The sequence below is a fragment of the Mastacembelus armatus genome, chromosome 18, assembly GCF_900324485.2.
Source record: "Mastacembelus armatus chromosome 18, fMasArm1.2, whole genome shotgun sequence".
Classification (NCBI taxonomy): domain Eukaryota; kingdom Metazoa; phylum Chordata; class Actinopteri; order Synbranchiformes; family Mastacembelidae; genus Mastacembelus; species Mastacembelus armatus.
This window is the reverse complement of record NC_046650.1, coordinates 19,251,954-19,271,335: the sequence shown is the minus strand read 5'-3', so window position 1 is coordinate 19,271,335 and position 19,382 is coordinate 19,251,954. Positions and strand designations below refer to the sequence as shown.

Genomic DNA, 19,382 nt, shown 5'->3' with positions numbered 1-19,382 from the left:
CTGTGGAACCACATCAATGCATATTCAATGACCCCCGAAACTTGCACAATGACACAAAAACCTGTTCAATGAGCTGATCAAGGTGTCTGAGTCCCTCCAGGAAACCCCCTGGACCTCAAGGACCTGGTCCATATTAACACAGAACCTGACCTGGACCTGAACAACATTGTTTGTGGGCTGATGTTAAGCAGAGGCTCATTTAGTCGATTTATCTGTACATAAAACTGCTCACGTCCATGTTTACCAACCAGCTAAAGCACCAGTAACACCAGTAACACCAGTAACACCAGTAACACCAGTGACACCAGTGACACCAGTGACACCAGTAACACCAGTAACACCAGTGACACCAGTAACACCAGTAACACCAGTGACACCAGTAACACCAGTGACACCAGTGACACCAGTAACACCAGTGACACCAGTGACACCAGTAACACCAGTGACACCAGTAACACCAGTAACACCAGTGACACCAGTGCAGTGAGGTGGCCTCCACAGACACATCTGAACATCTCATTACGTGAATCTGTCAGGAGCCAATCAGCTGACAGCCACAGACAGGAAGTAAGAAGTGTTGGTCTGAGGCCCAGCAGAAGTTTGAATGTAGCTCTGACTCCATCTGCTGGACTCTGTGGGAACTGCACATGTGGACCCAGACTGGGATGGTCCCAGTGGTCCCACCTCTTTGACATTCAACAGAGTACTACTACAGCAGCGCAGTACCATAGTATTTATACCTGCCCCTGGGTCTGCAGGGAAAGACCATGCAGGATGTGCAGTGGTCCTCCCCCCACCAATGAGGAAACAGCCCCCTCCCTCCTGTTGACTGTCGCCACGGTGACCCCAGGACAATAAAGGTTAAAGCAGGAATGAGCTGTAGAGACGAGAAGCAGACGCCATCTTTATCTGAGTCAGTCGGACCAGAAGCCAGAACTCTGTTCTGACTGGTCCTGTGTGACCCCCTGTGGATTCAGGATGATGCCTGGTCCTGGACCCTGACCTAAAACCTTGATCCACCCTGGCAAACAATGCACAGCACTAATTTGGATGGAAACGTTGTACTGCGATTTCATGTAAGCAACTTCCCCCTGAGCTCAAACCGCCTGTGAAGGCTTGTCCACATTAGGTCACATTAAACTGAATTAAACTGTGACACGTGCATTGATTATTCTGTTTTTATTGGCTGATGAATGAACTCATGACCCAACACACAGAAACAGAGAACAAATTTGTGTCTGATGAAAACTGGAAATATTTCCCACCATGGATTGTTTTAGGTTTTATTTCCAGCTTTAATCAGGTTGAAATAAATCAGAACCACATGCCAGACAACAACAGGAAACGAAGGCAGAGTGGAAACTTTATTAACAAAATGAAACAGATACATGGACATGGTTCCACCTCCGGACTAGTGGGTGGAGAACTTAGGCAGCTGGTTCCCAAGGATCACACGTCGCTCCACGCCCTCCTCCGAGATGCTCGCCAGGCGGATGACGCCGCCGCTGGACCCGTCTCTCTCCATGGCCAGGGACAGAGCTGACAGACAGACAGGTAGAGGAACAGACTCAGAGTCAGACATTACAAACTCAGTGTCACTGCTGTTTAAACTGAGTCTCAATCTGTGGCCCAGCAGTAAACTCCAGCTCCCAGCATGCTGTGCAGCAGTGTCTACCTGCAGCAGTTAGGTCCAGGCACTGGTCTTTGCTCAGTCCTGGTTTGTAGTTGGAGTCCATGAAGCCGTAGATGTAGGTGCTGCCGCTGCCGCCCACCGACACCGGCTGCCTCACCAGCATCCCACCAATGGGAACACAGTACACCTGGGGGACAGGTGACAGGACAGGTGACAGGACAGGTGACAGGAAGACACGGCACTTTGTTTTAATTCATCTGCTTTATAAAAAAAACACACAGACTGAAACCTTTTCTCAAACAGACTAACAGCTCCACCTGCTGAGCACACACTGAACTGTGCCAACACACACACACACACACACACACACACACACACACACACACACACACACACACAGGTGCTGAGGTACCTGTCCTCCCTTCCTCCTGTCCCAGCCGGCCACCAGGATCCCAGCACTCAGCTCCTCTCTGTAGCGGTAACAGCTCGCTCTGAACAGATTGGCAGCCGTCTCCACCAATGGAGGCTCGTCCAGCTCGATACTGGGTGGGACACACACACACACACACACACACACGCAGGTAAACAATAAGCACACCTCAGTGGATACCAGGTGGTCAATCAAATCAGACCAGAGTGTTACCTGTGGAAGCCGAGCTGGTAAGTGACCACATCAGCGACAGCCTGGGTGTCTGCAGCTGATCCAGACCTGAAACAGACACAGCACCTGCTGACTGGGTTCTGACATAAACAGGATCCTAGGTGTTTCTAGAAAAACTCTCTGAGCTTCCTAAGAATCCTAAAACCTGGAGAAGCTGCTGGTCTACAAACCGCTCAGGAGACTGACCTGCAGCAGAAAATCCGGTCGTGGATCGGAGTCAGTTTGTCTGTGACTCTGTTGGCGATGTAGGCTCTGAGGAACAGACAGGTGGAGGACAGACAGGTGGAAGAGACAGACAGGTTTAACTGACTGTTTACCATTGAACAGAATCATCAGTGTCCACATGTTTGGTGTCCTTACCCTGTGGTGGTACGAGAGTCTGCACCGATCACCACTCCTCCATCATACTCCACCGCCATGATGGTGGTCTGACAGACAGGTGAGACAGACAGACAGGTGAGACACAGACAGGTGTAGACAGACAGACAGGTGTAGACAGACAGACAGGTGAGACAGACAGGTGTAGACAGACAGACAGACAGACAGATGAGACAGACAGACAGGTGAGACTCAGAGAGAGACAGGTTCCATCCCTGTGTTAACGACGTAGACCTCACACAGCATTAATGCAGACACTTAGTATCTGTGGCTTTAAACTGAGCTGAGTCCATTATCGGACACATCATTTATTTCACTGAAAACAAAACATGAAACCGCAGCGCGTCCGATAATGGATGCAGTGTGGTTGCACCTATCGGTAGCGCACCCCGAGGTGCTTTATGCTTCAGACTCTCTACCGGATCTCGACCCAGCCTGGCTCGGTCCGGTTCTGCCTGCTGCAGTTCGGACTTTAACCAACAGTGGATGTAACTGAGTGTTAGCAGTTAGCTTTAGCCTCTAGCTAAGGCAGAACTGCTGTCTCATTCAGCTGTTGACTGTTGTTTAAAAACGCTCCCGGACTAAACCAAGTCCAGTGCGGACCGTCCCGGTCCCAGGGTCTAGATACTCACCCCGGTGCTGACTTCCTGGCTGGTCCAATTCGGGACCAGGTCGTTTTTAGAGGAAATCTGCTGCTGGAAGAACGGCATCATTAACGCTGGGGCCGCCATCTTGTTTCTGTTGGTACGAACTGGGCACGGGCTGCCCGAGAGATTTAATTTACTGAACCAGTCAGGACCAAAACGAACCAATGACGTTAATTCAATTATTGATTTAACAATATAAGGATCGATGTTTTATTTCTACAAGTAAACACTACACTTTACTAAACTACAGTTTTGTTACGGCATGTAACCGGGCACCTCTGGAGTGGGGTCCTGGGAGAAACCGGAAGAAGAGGTAAACATCGGTGGTTGTTTTTAACATGTCTGATAAAAGTCAGTGTTAAGGTTTTATCTTTAGATTTGTAGCTTCGACTCATGAACTACACTCATGATAGAAAACGTTTTGTTTAAAATACGTTTTAATAAAATGTCAGCGCATTTTCAGACGTTACTGTGTCGTCTTCACCGACCTACTAACCAGACTCCGTTTAAAAATGTGTACATTTAATCACAACATTTAACAGGTGCAGAATAAACCACACACACTTTATAGGAAACACTGACACACCGAGTAGACTCTGAGGGAGCTGTGTTTTAGTTCGGCCCACACCTGAAACAGGTTTTTAGTTTATTTTTGAGTGAACTGGTTGTAAATGTTGTTTGTCACCGTGTTTGTCTAACGACAGTAAAAACGGCTCTTTTCAGATGACGGTCCACAACCTGTACATATTTGACCGCAATGGAAACTGTTTGTATTATAACGAGTGGAACCGCAAGAAGCAGGCGGGAATCTCCAAGGACGAGGTGTGAGGAACAGAAACTAAAAATCCACAAAGTGAGAATGAAGTTACTCAGAGTCTGTGTGAGCTCAGCTGGTTCTGTCTGTGTCTGCAGGAGTTCAAACTGATGTACGGGATGTTGTTCTCCATCCGGTCCTTCGTCAGTAAGATGTCTCCTCTGGACATGTATCCTGCTCATCAGCTGACTGACTGATTGTCTGTCTGTTTATCTGTGTGACTGTTTATCTGTCTGCCTGTGTGTGGTCCTTAACCGCCCGCCTGTCCCCAGGAAGGACGGCTTCCTGTCCTTTCAGACCAGTAAATACCGTCTTCATTACTATGAGACTCCCAGTGGCCTGAAGTTCGTCATGAACACTGACCTGTCTGTGATCAACGCCAGAGAGACACTGCAGCACATATACAGCAACGTGAGACACACACACACACACACACACACACACACACACACACACACACACACACACACACACACACACACACACACACACACACACACACACACAGGTGTTGACTGACATCTGATTTTAACATGAATTTAAATGAGACCATTATTAATGAATTATAGTTGGTATATAAAGGGATCTGCTGATGGAGAACTCTTAGGAGGCTGATTACCTGCAGAAACTAATACATTTTTTCTCAACTCCAGTCAAATTGTGTGTGTAGTGAATAATAATCTGCTTTAACTGATCAGTGTGAGCGTTAAAATAAAAGCAGGGTAGAATTGGAAATGTCTTAAATTTAACCTTTAAATTCTGCTGTGGGCCTTTATTCTGAAGTGTCTCGAGATTTGACATGCACAGGAAAGTTTTTATTGTCAATAAGAACTGACATTATTTATTTGTGTGTGTGTGTGTGTGTGTCAGTTGTATGTGGAGTACATAGTGAAGAACCCGGTGTGTGTGCTGGGCCACAGTTTGGACAGTGAGCTGTTCAGCAGCCGACTGGACGCCTTCATCAGAGCGCTGCCGTACTACAGCCCGCGGGCCGCCTGACGCACACGCACCACGTGCACACTGAACACACACAGTCTTATTGTATTTATTGACGGGCTTTGGTTTTGTACCTTCCTCCTGACTCGTGGCAGAAAAACATTAAACTGATGCAGAAATCTGACGCCTGGTGTTTCCTTCTTTGTCTTTTTGTTGACAAGTGATCAGTCGGCTCAGAGATCAGCAGGTTCTCACTGATACTGCTGCAGGTAAACAGGTCGGAATAGATGGGACCTGAGAAAATAAAGGTTTTCCAGCTGTGGTAACATGTTAAAGACCAGACCTGATTAACTCTGATTAACAGCTGGATCAGGGCTCAGGATGAACTCTGTAAACATGTCCTCACTGCTGCAGCTGGGTGAGGCTGGGGTCAGGGGTTAGTGGCTGCATGATGCCACTGAAGGTCCTCACATGTATAGAAAGACACATGCGTGTGCTCAGACAGTGTAATCCCTGTAGCAGCATAATCTCTAATCCCACAGAAAAACATACTGACAGCTGCAAAAACACACACACACATCTGGATCCAGCTGCACTGACTTGTCATGTTTATCAGTGATTCTGTGGGAAAAGGACATTGTCACACACCTGTCATCTCCTCGAACAGGTCACATGACCAGGACGAGACGTTCTGCACCATCACATTTACCAACTCTCAGTGAACCAAACCAGTATAAACATGTTTCCCGGTTCAGTGAAAATATTCAGTTCACAACAGGATAAAAACAAAAACTCTCAGATCTGAAAACCCAGGACCAACCATCATCATAAAAATAGTCACAGATTAAATTTCTGTCTGTTGATTTAAACAGCATAAAGGTTTGTGATTTCTGAGGCCTTCACTGTCAAGACAGAAGAAATGAAAACTGCTTTAATCTGCTGCTGTGATGTGTTCAGGGTCAGTATTGAACCATGGAAGTTTCTGATTCATTTCTGATTCATTTCATCCTTCACTCTGTCCTAAAAGAGAGAGAGAGAGAGTGTGTGTGTGTGTGTGTGTGTGTGTGTGACAGATTAGGTTTGTGGGCAGGAGGCCATGTGTGACATCTGTGCACATCTGTGGTTTTGGGCTGCAGGTTTTTAATCCTGGTGGTCAGGACAGACGGACATGATATCTGAGCTCTGATTGGTGGGATCACACCAACAGGATTAATGGGAGAGCTGAAGCAGAGACGGACAGACGAAGGTGGACGGCGGCTGTGGACGACGTCGGACACACCTCTGAGCAGGTACGTCTGTTTTAACGTCAGTGTGAGCAGGTTAAAGCTGGTGGCTTTAATTTGACACACTGTGTTTTCTTCAACATGATACAAATATTAATTATTTATGTGTGTTCATGTGTCCTGGATGTTCAGTTCTGCTGTTACTGCCTCAGTGAAAGTACCAAAAGTTCCACATTACAATAAAACTGCATTTAGTACTTGTGTAAAAGTTTCAGCAAATTGTGTTTGAAGTATCAACAGTAAAAGTACTCATTCTGCAGCAGAAAGTACCACATGAAAGTTGTACTTATGCATATTTCATTAATGATTATGGCATTTTAACTATTCCAATCTGTAACTCCTTATTGGTCAGGGGGGACAAAGTCAAAGGTCAGAGGTTACCACAGTTCAAACTGATGATTAGCATTAGCCACTGTGCTAACATTTGCCCTCCCTGCTCACCTGCGGCAGCAGCCATGTTTGCAGGTCGGGCTTCAGCAGCCGGAGCTGCTGTCGGGCCGTCGGCGGCGGTGGTGGGAGGAAAAGCCGGGAAGTTCTCGGTGGAGGAACTCTACGGGTTCAACAAGAAGCCAAAGGTGAACAGAGGGAATTCTGGGAAACCAGATAAAAGTGAGGGAAAGAAAGAGACAAAGGAGAAAGAAGAGTCCGTTCTGGCCTCGCAGATCCTGGATGCAGCCAGGAGGCTGATGGAGAGACGGAGACTCGAGATCTACCTGAAGGAGTGTGACGTGACCATGGAGCAGAGCCACATGCCGTACAGGTCAGTCAGACAGCTGACGTGCAGGTGGCGTATCAGTCAGGTGAGACAGGTGGGACACAGGTGTGATAGGTGTGCAGGTGCTGTGAGCTGACCTCCTTCAGGTGGTGTAGTAACAGTGTGTGCCCACCAGAAGGTGCTAACACACTGACACCACAAACAGAACCTCATTCACTTTTTATTCATTTTGCTCAGGTTTAATTTTCTTCTTCTTTAACTCAGTCTACTCTATCAGTCCTATTCTCACTAGAACCAACATGTTTCATTGTGAGGCAGCTGCTCGTTTGGTTCTATGGGTTCTACTGGTTCTACTGGATCTACTGGTTCTACTGGTGAACAGCTGGTGCTGGTCAACCTCAGCTGATCCTGATTGGCTGATAAAGCTGCAGAATCTTTTTTCTGCTCCAGTTGTTCATTAGCTCTGTGTGTGTGTACTGTGTGTACTATGTGTGTACTGTGTGTACTGTGTGTACTATGTGTGTACTGTGTGTACTATGTGTGTACTGTGTGTACTATGTGTGTACTGTGTGTGTACTGTGTTTGTACTGTGTGTACTGTGTGTACTATGTGTGTACTGTGTGTGTACTGTGTGTGTACTGTGTGTACTGTGTGTACTATGTGTGTACTGTGTGTGTAGTGTGTGTACTGTATGTGTATTGTGTGTACTTTATCCAGAGCAGAGTGAAAGCTGAATCGTTATCATCTCACTCTGCACAGTGTAACAGTACAGTACAGACACAATCATAGTACTAATACACAAACATAGTACAATTACCTTTAAAAACATGACGATTATAAATGCAGTTAAAATAAATCTAGACATGTTTCTACTTGTGAAGTGAAACAAAGACATATAATTATATCCAGATATAATGTACTAAACACAGTACTAATACCTTCAAATGCAGTACAAGTACTTCATATTACTAACACCTCCAAACATAGTACAAATACATCTGTGTCCAAAAGTCCAGGTATCATTAAAATCAACCTCCAATGAACAAGTTCTTTATTCCTTATTAATGATGAATAAAGAACATACGTTCTGTATAAACTGTTAAACTGTTAAAATGTCAGATTTCCAATGGAGGTTCTGTGTTGGGTCTGATGGTGTCGGTGAGAACTGGAACAGGGAGCAGATAAAACAGTGGTAACAACAGGAAGACTAAAATAAGAGATCAGAGTCTTTTCTCAACGATGGGCTTTTTCTTCATGTAAAGATAAAATGCTGTTGGAAATGGGAGCACCATGTGACCACACTGTGTGTGTGTGTGTGTGTGTGTGTGTGTGTGTGTGTGTGTGTGTGTGTGCGTGTGTGTGTGTGTGTGTGCGTGTGTGTGTGTGTGTGTGTGTGTGTGTGTGTGTGTGTGTGCGCTGTAACCCACATTAGTGACAACATACCTTTGGCCCCGGGCGCCGCTCTGTGTCAGCGCTCACATCTAATGGTCTGAGCTGTGTGGCTAACTGAGCACACACAGAGTCGGGCCGAGGAGTAAATGTACTGTGAGCAGATCGAGAGAGTGGGGGGAGGAAACTCTTCGGATTCTCACACACACACACACACACACACACACACACACACACACACACACACACACACACACACACACACACACACACACACACTAATCAGACAGTAAGTATGGGCTGAATTTCCTGCTAATAAAGAGGTTTAGTGTCTCTGTGTTTGCTGATGTTTGGTTTCACTTGGCTCCACATTCAAACCAGCTCACCAGAGATTAGTCGGTGGATTCGGTGCAGTGTGGACTCAGTTTCACTGGAGCCACCACCTTCCAACATCTAAACACACCTGTCACATAGACAGAGACCCCCCTGCCCCAAGACAAACTGGGTAAAGTATGGATGGAACAAAGAGCGAAGCTATGGTCCACTGAGGTTCTGGAAAACCAGACCTGACCCACTGGGCTGAGCAGCGTCCAGACCGGACTCGTGCACACAACCCCTTGACCTCGAGGTCAAGGTTCTGAAGGCACGGTGACCTGGACAGCCTGGCTCTGGGAGCTGTTTGTCTCTGCACACCTGTCCTGTGTTTTGAGCCTTTGTGGCTCATGTGGCCTGCTGCTGCCCTGAGCTGAGTCTGACAGGCGGTCAGCCCGTAAATACAGGGAGTGTTGTGGAGCCAAGAAGTTTCACCTGCAAACAGTCACGTTAACAGTATGTCTCCTGGGATGTTACCTAACCCTGACCTTTCTGCACAGTGACACTGTTCACTGCTCTCTCTCTCTTTGTCTGTCTGTCAAATGCTCGCTCGTCCAGTGTGCAGCCAACCAGCTCTGAGTAGAGGGGGGGAGGGGCGGTCTCTCTCGGCAGTAGAGGACGGACGCTTCACTTCTTTCATTCCTCGCTGTCGCTTTCCCTCCACCTGCTTTCCCGTCTCTTTTCTGCTGCGGACAGACGGACGGACGCTCTTCATCATCGCCTCCATCCTCCTCCTCAGGGCTCCAGCTGTGGGACTGTGTTGGACAGATGTTGGGAAGCTTTCCACTGGACTGACACTAACACAAAGTTGTGTGTCCTCACTCTGATTGGCTCCAACTTGACCTTTCACTCATGAACTCTTCTCGCTGTGACCTCTGCGACCGGCGACCTTGGCAACAGCAGCGTGTTCCATCATGTTCTGAGACTTTAAAGATCATTTCACATCTATAAAGCTTGTTACCGTAGCAACCAGGATGCAGGTGTCCATAGCCTGTAATGTGGGGGGGGGCAGTGGCAGTGCTGGGGCGGGGGAGTACCCACTGAAGGAGCGGAGGGCAGCGGTGTCAACCAACACTAGCAACGCCCCTGCCTGTCAGTCAAAGGTCAGGGCGGAGCCAACGAGCAGGAACACCCTGCTAGGCCACGCCCACATGAAGGAGGCCCTCGGTCGTCATAGCAACATGAAGTACAGGTGAGATAGAGAGACAGTCACATGACAGATGCAGTGTGGGGACTGAGGCTCATATATCACCTGTGTGTGCGTGTATGTGTGCATGTGCGTGTGTGTGTGTGTGTGTGTGCGTGTGTGTACCTGGTCTCTTTGCAGGTGCAGCCATTGATTGACTCAGGTATTGATCATATATTGATGACCGTGTATTAAATATTCATGGCCTGAACCCAGATCTGACCTGCTGTGTGATTTATTGAGACTTGGACTCAAACATGGACCCAGACGGAATCGATGAATGATGAACTGAAAGGACTCGAGCTTTGACTGATGGAAGAAACGTTTTTAAATTTAGCAGCTCAGTGACGTCTGAGTGTGTGATGTGTAACAACTCTGGTATTTTTAGCTGCTCTGTCAAACGGCTGATGCTCTTTGTTGTTTCTGCCTCGCTCTGCAGGCTTTTACTTTGAAGTTTGTGCTTCCTGTCAGACATGTATAGACTGTGTGACCTTTGACCTCTGAGCTATCACCACTCAAACGTCCTGATGAAAACCAGACTCTGTGTTAAGGCGGAGGCCTAACTGCTTAATGTTCATCTGTGCTCTGATTGGTCAGCCTGACTGAGGACCACAGCTCCCATCATGCACAGCTCTAACTGAAAGTGTTAGCTGCAGGTGAGAGGTTACAGACAGGAAACAGGAAGTTAGAAAGACAACAAGAACAACAAAACACAGCAGTGCACCAACCACAGGAAACAAACATCAGCACCAGGCTGAGCTGAGCAATAAAACCAGGAGAGAACAAACCAAATAACCATCAGTTAAACGAAGACTGACATGTGACCCTGCACACACAACTACAGCAGATCAGGTGTAGGCCTGAGGCAGGTACAGAACACCTGTCTGCTAGTAAATGCACCAATCCAGGCAGAGACATCAAACTGTTGCTGGTTCCAAATGGATCCAGTGGATGATGGTCCCTTAGGTCATTTGTCTGTAAATCTTCCTGTTGTTGTTTTTAATTTCGCTGTTTATTTATGGTCGGGCTTTGTTCAGCTGCTGTCAGAGGTACGGCAGCGCTGGACTCTGGAGGTTCAGACTGTCCTCAGACATCAGGGACTCTCGCCGTCCCTCTCTATTGTTTATTGATTGTTTTACAGAAACAAGGACAAACATCAAAACACAATCGTCCTCCATGTGTTGAATGTGCTGCTCCAGGCTGACCCGAGTCCAGGGACCAGGACAGGATCCTACTGCAGCAAACATCAAAACTGATTCTGCTTCACCGATTAACTGATTGATTTTTCTGATTGTTTTCCAGGAATCTTGGGAAATCTGGACTGAGAGTGTCGTGTTTAGGACTAGGTGAGTGACACACACGGACACACACACACACACACACACACACACACACACACACACACTTGCAGCTGCTGATGTTCTTTCTGTTTTACAGGAACATGGGTGACATTTGGCTCCCAGATCTGTGATGAGGTACGTTATGTGTGTGTGTGTGTGTGTCACTGAGCACAAACAATCACACACACACAGGAGCTGTGCACACACTCATATCTCATGTTGTGTGTGTGTTTGTGTAGATGGCGGAGAGTGTGATGACGGTGGCGTACGACAGCGGTGTGAACCTGTTTGACACAGCAGAGGTTTACGCCTCAGGCAGGTATAGTACAACTGACTGACTGACTGTTTGACTGACTGTCTGACTGACTGACTGTCTGACTGTGTGACTGACTGACTGACTGTCTGCCTGACTGACTGTCTGACTGACTGACTGTCTGACTGTCTGACTGTGTGACTGACTGTCTGTCTGTCTGTTTGACTGTCTGCCTGACTGACTGTCTGACTGACTGACTGTCTGACTGTCTGACTGTGTGACTGACTGTCTGTCTGACTGACTGACTGACTGTCTGACTGACTGACTGACTGTCTGTCTGTTTGACTGTCTGCCTGACTGACTGTCTGACTGACTGTGTGACTGACTGACTGTCTGACTGTCTGTGTGACTGACTGACTGTCTGACTGTCTGTGTGACTGTCTGACTGTCTGACTGTCTGACTGTCTGTGTGACTGACTGACTGTCTGACTGACTGACTGTCTGACTGTGTGACTGACTGTCTGTCTGACTGACTGACTGACTGACTGTCTGTCTGTTTGACTGTCTGCCTGACTGACTGTCTGACTGACTGTGTGACTGACTGACTGTCTGACTGTCTGTGTGACTGACTGACTGTCTGACTGACTGTGTGACTGACTGACTGTCTGACTGTCTGTGTGACTGACTGACTGTCTGACTGACTGACTGTCTGACTGACTGACTGTCTGACTGTCTGACTGACTGTCTGACTGTGTGACTGACTGTCTGTCTGACTGACTGACTGTCTGACTGACTGTTTGACTGACTGACTGTCTGACTGACTGACTGTCTGACTGACTGTCTGACTGACTGTCTGACTGACTGTCTGACTGACTGTCTGACTGTGTGACTGACTGTCTGTCTGACTGACTGACTGTCTGACTGACTGTTTGACTGACTGACTGTCTGACTGTCTGTTTGACTGTCTGCCTGACTGACTGTGTGACTGACTGACTGTCTGACTGACTGACTGTCTGACTGTGTGACTGACTGTCTGTCTGACTGACTGTGTGACTGACTGTCTGTCTGACTGACTGTCTGACTGACTGTGTGACTGACTGACTGTCTGACTGTCTGTCTGACTGACTGTCTGTCATTATTTTTATAATCAGCTCTGACTTTTGACATTTTTTGATATTTCTGGTTAAATATTTGTTGTTGTTGTTATTTCTGGTTTAATGTGTGTGTGTGTGTGTGTGTGTGTGTGTGTCTCAGGGCGGAGACGACTCTGGGAAACATCCTGAAGAAGAAAGGATGGAGGTGCAGGCTCTTTACTGTCTGTCTCAGTTTCACTGAATAAATAGGATTATTGTTATTTGTTTATTAGGTGTCAGAACAGATGTGACAGATGTTTGCTGAAATGCATGTGTGTCTCCACCAGGAGGTCCAGTTACGTGGTCACCACCAAGATCTACTGGGGAGGCCAGTGAGTGACCTGAGCTTGACACTGACACCAAGTGTGTGTTTGTTTGTTTGTTTACACGTCTGTTTGTTTGTTTACAGGGCTGAAACAGAGCGAGGGTTGTCACGGAAACACATCATCGAAGGTAAATAACCTTTAACCTTTCAAATGTAAACAATAAGACTCACATCACACACAGACGAGTTCTCACGTCTCCTACATTACCCAGGATTCATTGCACATAAACCTGGTCCCTGTTAGCAGGCTCGTGTCTCATGTCGGAGGTGCAGGAAGTTCAGTAATATATGATCTGTAGCGCTAAGCCTGATGGGAAAATAGCTGCAGGCAGTGAAGGTCTGTTTCCTGCTGAAAGGTCAAACACCTGAGGTTTGTTTTACTGTCCTTGTTTCTAAGCTCAGAGACGTTTCCTGGTCCATCACAACAAATAGTTCTCCTGTCCTGGGACCACACGCACACACACACACACACACACACACACACACACACGCACACACACACACACACACACACCATACACACACACACACACACACACACATTAACACGTGTCCTCTGTGGGCCGGTGGAGGTCGTCCAGGCTTTAGGAGGCTCAGCCAGGACTGGGACTGGATTAGGACTCTCACACAGGCACCGTGGAGCAGCATCAATCATCGAGCCGCTGAGAGCCGCGACTTAAATCACTGGGAGCCCAGAGAGGCCCTCACAGAAACTCTGATCCTGCAGCCTCACAAATCAGCTTCACACCTGCAGGAATCTGTTCGCACTGAAGCCCAAAAATAGACGTGTTTCCTCCACGTCCCTACGTTCCACACCGCATCCGATCAGCTCACACCGGGTTTAAAGCTTCAGGCTGGAAAACAGCAGCTCTATTATCAGCTGCTCTGGAGTCCAAGTCCCAGAACTTCATGTTCTGGTGTTCTCAGTCAGATCTGCTGCACATCATGTAGATTTAAATGAAATGTGAGCCATGTGTGACACTCAGGACGTCTGACAGTGACACCATGAGACCAGACGAAGCCTCCTGATGTGTGTGTAGGCCCAGGGGCCCAAAGGGTCAGGGGTCCTGTAGACCTGGGAAACAACAACGAGCAGCTATAGGCAGATACAGAACGACTAATAACAGATGGAACCCAGGACAGAAAAGTGACAATAAAAATATGGAAGATGACACAGAACAAGTAAAAATGGACCCACACTGGCTAAAATACAGATCATGTGGTTCCTCAGGAGTCTGAGAGTCCGTCTGGGGTTGGAAGCAAAAACAAACAGTTTTCTGACATTGAATTTGATGTGTGTGTGTTGGTGTGTTGCAGGTCTGCGTGGATCTCTGTCCAGGCTACAGCTGGACTATGTCGATATCGTCTTCGCCAACAGAAGTGACATCAACGCCCCGATGGAGGGTCAGACACAAACTGGTTGTTTTATCACACTGCTGCTGCTGAGGTTCTGTGGTTCTGTGTGTGATTCTGACAGAACCTTTCATCCCTGCAGAGATCGTCCGAGCCATGACCTTTGTGATCGATCAGGGGATGGCCATGTACTGGGGAACGTCACGCTGGAACGCTGTGGAGATCATGGTAGAACTCAGCTGCACGTACATTTAAACCCAAATGGGTTTAAATAACCGGAATGGGCTCAGGATTTCTTGATGTTGTTGCAGAACAGCAGAAAAAAACTCTCTCTGTGTCTCACCTGTGTGTCTGTCAGGAGGCGTACTCTATAGCCCGGCAGTTTAACCTGGTTCCTCCGGTGTGTGAGCAGGCAGAGTACCATTACTTCCAAAGAGACAAAGTGGAGCTGCACCTTCCTGAGCTCTACCACAAGATCGGTACGAAGTAACACACAGGAGTCACTTTGTTAAGAACCCCTGTGTCAGACCCGGTCGGTTTATTAGGAACCCCTGTGTCGGACCCGGTCGGTTTATTAGGAACCCCTGTGTCGGACCCGGTCGGTTTATTAGGAACCCCTGTGTCGGACCCGGTCGGTTTATTAGGAACCCCTGTGTCGGACCCGGTCGGTTTATTAGGAACCCCTGTGTCGGTCCCAGTCAGACCCAGCACTAGTGTGTCTTTAAGTGGAGGTGTGTGGCCCAGCTGGAGTCTGTGGGGATGGCAGCTGTTCAGGTCCAGCTCTAAATTTAGACCCATTTAATAAAGTGGTTCAACATGAGGCCTGTGTGTTTCTCAGGTGTCGGAGCCGTGACCTGGTCTCCGTTAGCCTGTGGTCTGCTGACAGGGAAGTACAACGAGGGGGTCCCGGAGAGCTCCAGAGCCGCAATGAAGGTACAAATACACAAAAAACACTAATACCACACACACACACTGTGTAAAACACACACTGGTACAGACACAGTACAAATAGAGGGTACACAAATATCTGGGGCCTGTTACCGTGGTGATGGGCACCACCGTGTGTGTGTGTGTGTGTGTGTGTGTGTGTGTGTGTGTGTGTGTGTGTAGGGCCATGCATGGCTGAAGGAGCGTCTCTGCAGCGACGAGGGGAAGAAGCAGCTCCGTAAAATCAAAGAGCTCCACCTGCTGGCTGACAGACTGAACTGCACACCTGCTCAGCTCGCCATAGGTACACCTGTCTGTCTGTACACCTGTCTGTCTGTACATCTGTCTGTCTGTACATCTGTCTGTCTGTACACCTGTCTGTCTGTACACCAGTCTGTCTGTACAACAGTCTGTTTGTACACCTATCTGTCTGTACATCTGTCTGTCTGTACACCTGTCTGTCTGTACACCTATCTGTCTGTACATCTGTCTGTCTGTACATCTGTCTGTCTGTACACCTGTCTGTCTGTACACCTGTCTGTCTGTACACCAGTCTGTCTGTACAACAGTCTGTTTGTACACCTGCCTGTCTGTACAACAGTCTGTTTGTACACCTATCTGTCTGTACATCTGTCTGTCTGTACACCTGTCTGTCTGTACACCTATCTGTCTGTACATCTGTCTGTCTGTACATCTGTCTGTCTGTACACCTGTCTGTCTGTACACCTGTCTGTCTGTACACCAGTCTGTCTGTACAACAGTCTGTTTGTACACCTATCTGTCTGTACATCTGTCTGTCTGTACATCTGTCTGTCTGTACACCAGTCTGTCTGTACAACAGTCTGTTTGTACACCTGCCTGTCTGTACATCTGTCTGTCTGTACATCTGTCTGTCTATACACCTGTCTGTCTGTACACCTGTCTGTCTGTACACCTGTCTGTCTGTACAACTGTCTGTCTGTACAACAGTCTGTTTGTACACCTGCCTGTCTGTACAACAGTCTGTCTGTACAACTGTCTGTACACCAGTCTGTCTGTACACCAGTCTGTCTGTACACCTGTCTGTACACCTGCCTGTCTGTACAACTGTCTGTCTGTACAACAGTCTGTCTGTACACCTGCCTGTCTGTACAACAGTCTGTTTGTACACCTATCTGTCTGTACATCTGTCTGTCTATACACCTGTCTGTCTGTACACCTGTCTGTCTGTACACCTGTCTGTCTGTACAACTGTCTGTCTGTACAACTGTCTGTACACCAGTCTGTCTGTACACCTGTCTGTACACCAGTCTGTCTGTCTGTACACCAGTCTGTCTGTACACCAGTCTGTCTATACACCTGTCTGTCTGTAGTTGATGTCTGACCCATGTTGTTCTGTTCTCTGGCTCAGCCTGGTGTCTTCGCAGTGAAGGCGTCAGCTCGGTTCTACTCGGAGTCTCCAACACGGAGCAGCTGCTGGAGAACCTTGGCTCTCTCAGGGTAAATCTGCTTCTGTTGGATCGATTGTTCCCTTGGTCCTTCAGGCAGAACTTCTCTGTCTCACCTGGTTCACCTGAACTTTACACTCAGCCCAGTTTGCTTCACTGAATTTCAGCACATAGAAAATTGAATGATGCGAATCAGGTTTCTGGATTTGGTGGTCCATGATTGGTCAGGTGTTTAAAAAGGTCTTCCTGTGTCTCAGGTTCTGTCTCAGCTGAACCCGCCCCTCATCGCAGAGATGGACGTGTTGCTTGGCAACAAGCCGCGAAACGCCAAGAAGGAGGCGAAGAGCTGAGGAGGAGGCAGCTACAAATTGATCAAACTGAAAACAGACACGGAGACTTCAGCACAAACAAACATGGACACGTGGAACCAAAATGAGTATTTGTTCTTCAGGTACACAGGTGGCTCCATTGTCCTCGTCGTCATGGAGACAAGAACATTTGGTTGTCCATCCACAGACTTTAGCTCCTGCAGATAATCAGGTATTTATTCACATGTTAACCTGCACAGACGAGTTCCCCGTACGGAAGCTGATGTTGTTGTCATGGCAACGCAACCTTCCCATCAGATGTCCCAAGAACCTGGATCAGGGCTCATCTATGAGTTTATCAGGTGGTTCCTCTGCAGTTTCATATTTACTGTGTGTGAAGAAGAAAACAAAGGGTCATTGAGACATTTACACTTTGATTAGCTCCTTCATTAAAACTGATACATGATCGATTATTGATTCTTAGGGGGTTCACTCTGAGCATGGACCGTAGAGTCCAGGACAACAACACAAATATTATACATGTTGTTTTCATCAACACAAAGATCTCTCCTGTGTCCTCTGACAGTACTACCAATATATTTAGAGTATATTTACTATGAAGTATAAATGTGTACTAGCTATGTATAATACAGAATGTGTTTAACTGGTGTTCAACCTGAGGGGTCGGGACCTGTTAGTGACCATCACTAAAAATATTCTCTGCCACTTTAACAGTTACAACAAATGTTAGTTTCATTCAGAAGCAGAGAAGGAACAAGCTGATTTACACATTTACATTTCTTGGAAGTTGAACTCATCACGTCCACCGTGTCTCTGTAAAGGTCACGACCCGCCATTGACCCCAAATGAAACCGAGTGACTGTCACCATGACAACAGACTGACCTGTCGGTCACATGGTTTCAGTTTCCTTTGTCCCTGTTTAGCACTTCCTGCTCCTCCTTGTGACACTGCTAATAAAGTTATTTAAAGCGACAACTGCAAATGATTCTTGGTCCATGTTCACACCAGGACTGACACAACACACAACATGACACACAACATAACACACACAGCCTGTGTGTTTTGTCATGGGTGCTGGTTCAGAAAGGTGAGGAGGCGTCTGAGCAGCAAAACACACGAAGCAGCCTGGGCTGTGTCTCTGAGGGGCTGCCATGGACACACACAGACACACTTCAGCTGTTCAGTGCAGCAGCTGAACCAGTCACAGCGACAAGGTCGACCTGCTGCCCTCCTCACAGGAAGTCTGGCAGGAAAAGACCAGCAGCATCATAAATAATAAAGTCTGAGTGTCTGAAACAGGTTTTGGTTGTGTCCCCACTTTGCAGGTAAACAGACCAACACTCCAACACTGAGTGTGGCCTTAATAAACACACCAATAAATATTGATCAGCTCTGACGACATTAGTGTTTATAAATGATTCATATATATTTGTTTCCAGTTTTTGTGCCACAGGAAAGTCTCAGCTGCAGAGATCCCTAAATCCCAAACTCCAGACTCTGCACTTAGTGAAGGAATAAACCAGATGTTATTAAAATCCTGTGAAGGCCTCACGATGTGACTGTTAGACCAACATTCACACCATGTCTGCCTCTGCATGACGTCTGGACCAGATGTGAGTCCAGACCAACCCCCAGCAGGTGGCGCTGGGCCTCAACATGTTTGTATGTATGAGACACCACAGAGCAGCTACATCATGTCTCACCAAAGTCCAGGTAGTCCACAATAAATCAGCTCACTGGGCCCTGTCTGTGCTGGACCCTGTTTCTTACAAGGTCCTGATACTCACAAACAAAGTTGTTGTGTGTTCAGTGTGTGTGTGTTAAGTGTGTGTGTGTTAAGTGTGTGTGTGTTCAATGTGCACAGCTTCCAGACTAAGACAAGTTTATTTGTACAGCTCATACAGTCAGTCAAAGTGCTCTACAGAAATAAACCAGTTAAACATAAACAGGAAAACATTAAAATAAAAAAAGTGACAAATGAAATCAGCTGAGTCCAGATAAATCCCTGTCAGCATCAGAAGAAACATTTGCTGTGACCTGCTGTTTATTACGTCTGAGACACAAATAATGTCTGTTCTTTCTCAGCATCACACAATATATTTCTTCTTATTCCATATATTGTTAAATATACATTTATACACAATGACACTAACAATCACTATGATTATAACAATAGTTAGTGCTGCACTGATGATGATGATGATGATGATGGTGTTTCCTCCTGAAGAGCAAAAAGCAGATGTTAGAAGTGATTCCTGCTCTGAGACGCCATCACATCAT

At 47.1% G+C, this 19,382-nt stretch overlaps 3 protein-coding genes across 5 annotated transcripts; 2 read left to right on the top strand and 1 right to left on the bottom strand.

The window, feature by feature from the left end:
• Positions 1 to 1,269: 1,269 nt before the first annotated feature.
• Positions 1,270 to 3,462, bottom strand: psmb6 (proteasome 20S subunit beta 6). The gene is made up of 7 exons (XM_026324697.1): positions 3,305 to 3,462; positions 2,655 to 2,722; positions 2,481 to 2,546; positions 2,277 to 2,342; positions 2,046 to 2,175; positions 1,676 to 1,820; positions 1,270 to 1,539 (listed from the first exon to the last, which is right to left on the bottom strand). Exons 1-7 carry the CDS (start codon positions 3,401 to 3,403, stop codon positions 1,412 to 1,414), a joined length of 702 nt encoding a protein of 233 aa, XP_026180482.1. The 5' UTR covers positions 3,404 to 3,462; the 3' UTR covers positions 1,270 to 1,411.
• Positions 3,463 to 3,580: 118 nt separating this feature from the next.
• On the top strand, positions 3,581 to 5,253 carry trappc1 (trafficking protein particle complex subunit 1). Of its 2 annotated transcripts, none has more exons than XM_026326133.1 (5): positions 3,581 to 3,632; positions 4,043 to 4,141; positions 4,232 to 4,302; positions 4,406 to 4,544; positions 5,004 to 5,253. In XM_026326133.1, exons 2-5 carry the CDS (start codon positions 4,043 to 4,045, stop codon positions 5,130 to 5,132), a joined length of 438 nt encoding a protein of 145 aa, XP_026181918.1. In that variant the 5' UTR covers positions 3,581 to 3,632; the 3' UTR covers positions 5,133 to 5,253. The 2 variants fall into 2 exon arrangements, with proteins under 2 accessions (XP_026181918.1, XP_026181925.1); XM_026326140.2 differs by lacking the exon at positions 3,581 to 3,632 and adding an exon at positions 3,695 to 3,956.
• A 1,039-nt stretch (positions 5,254 to 6,292) lies between these two features.
• On the top strand, positions 6,293 to 18,074 carry LOC113139674 (voltage-gated potassium channel subunit beta-3-like). Of its 2 annotated transcripts, XM_026323041.2 has the most exons (15): positions 6,293 to 6,358; positions 6,806 to 7,112; positions 11,317 to 11,360; positions 11,452 to 11,489; positions 11,594 to 11,673; positions 12,862 to 12,906; positions 13,028 to 13,072; positions 13,150 to 13,193; positions 14,383 to 14,469; positions 14,561 to 14,646; positions 14,777 to 14,897; positions 15,257 to 15,351; positions 15,529 to 15,649; positions 16,736 to 16,824; positions 17,030 to 18,074. In XM_026323041.2, the coding sequence occupies exons 2-15, from the start codon at positions 6,808 to 6,810 to the stop codon at positions 17,120 to 17,122; spliced, it is 1,293 nt and encodes a 430-aa protein (XP_026178826.1). In that variant the 5' UTR covers positions 6,293 to 6,358; positions 6,806 to 6,807; the 3' UTR covers positions 17,123 to 18,074. The 2 variants fall into 2 exon arrangements, with proteins under 2 accessions (XP_026178826.1, XP_026178835.1); XM_026323050.2 differs by lacking the exons at positions 6,293 to 6,358; positions 6,806 to 7,112 and adding an exon at positions 9,307 to 10,020.
• Positions 18,075 to 19,382: the final 1,308 nt, after the last annotated feature.

Coding starts and splice junctions, on each gene's coding strand:
- psmb6 (XM_026324697.1), bottom strand. CDS start 3,403: ATGGCGGCCCCAGCGTTAATGATGCCGTTCTTCCAGCAGCAGATTTCC. Junction 2,176..2,276: donor TACCAGCTCGGCTTCCACAG/GTAACACTCTGG, acceptor TGTCCCACCCAG/TATCGAGCTGGACGAGCCTC. Junction 1,821..2,045: donor ACAGGAGGAAGGGAGGACAG/GTACCTCAGCAC, acceptor CCTGTCCCCCAG/GTGTACTGTGTTCCCATTGG.
- trappc1 (XM_026326133.1), top strand. CDS start 4,043: ATGACGGTCCACAACCTGTACATATTTGACCGCAATGGAAACTGTTTG. Junction 4,142..4,231: donor CGGGAATCTCCAAGGACGAG/GTGTGAGGAACA, acceptor CTGTGTCTGCAG/GAGTTCAAACTGATGTACGG. Junction 4,303..4,405: donor AAGATGTCTCCTCTGGACAT/GTATCCTGCTCA, acceptor GCCTGTCCCCAG/GAAGGACGGCTTCCTGTCCT.
- LOC113139674 (XM_026323041.2), top strand. CDS start 6,808: ATGTTTGCAGGTCGGGCTTCAGCAGCCGGAGCTGCTGTCGGGCCGTCG. Junction 13,073..13,149: donor AAGATCTACTGGGGAGGCCA/GTGAGTGACCTG, acceptor GTTTGTTTACAG/GGCTGAAACAGAGCGAGGGT. Junction 14,647..14,776: donor GGAACGCTGTGGAGATCATG/GTAGAACTCAGC, acceptor TGTGTCTGTCAG/GAGGCGTACTCTATAGCCCG.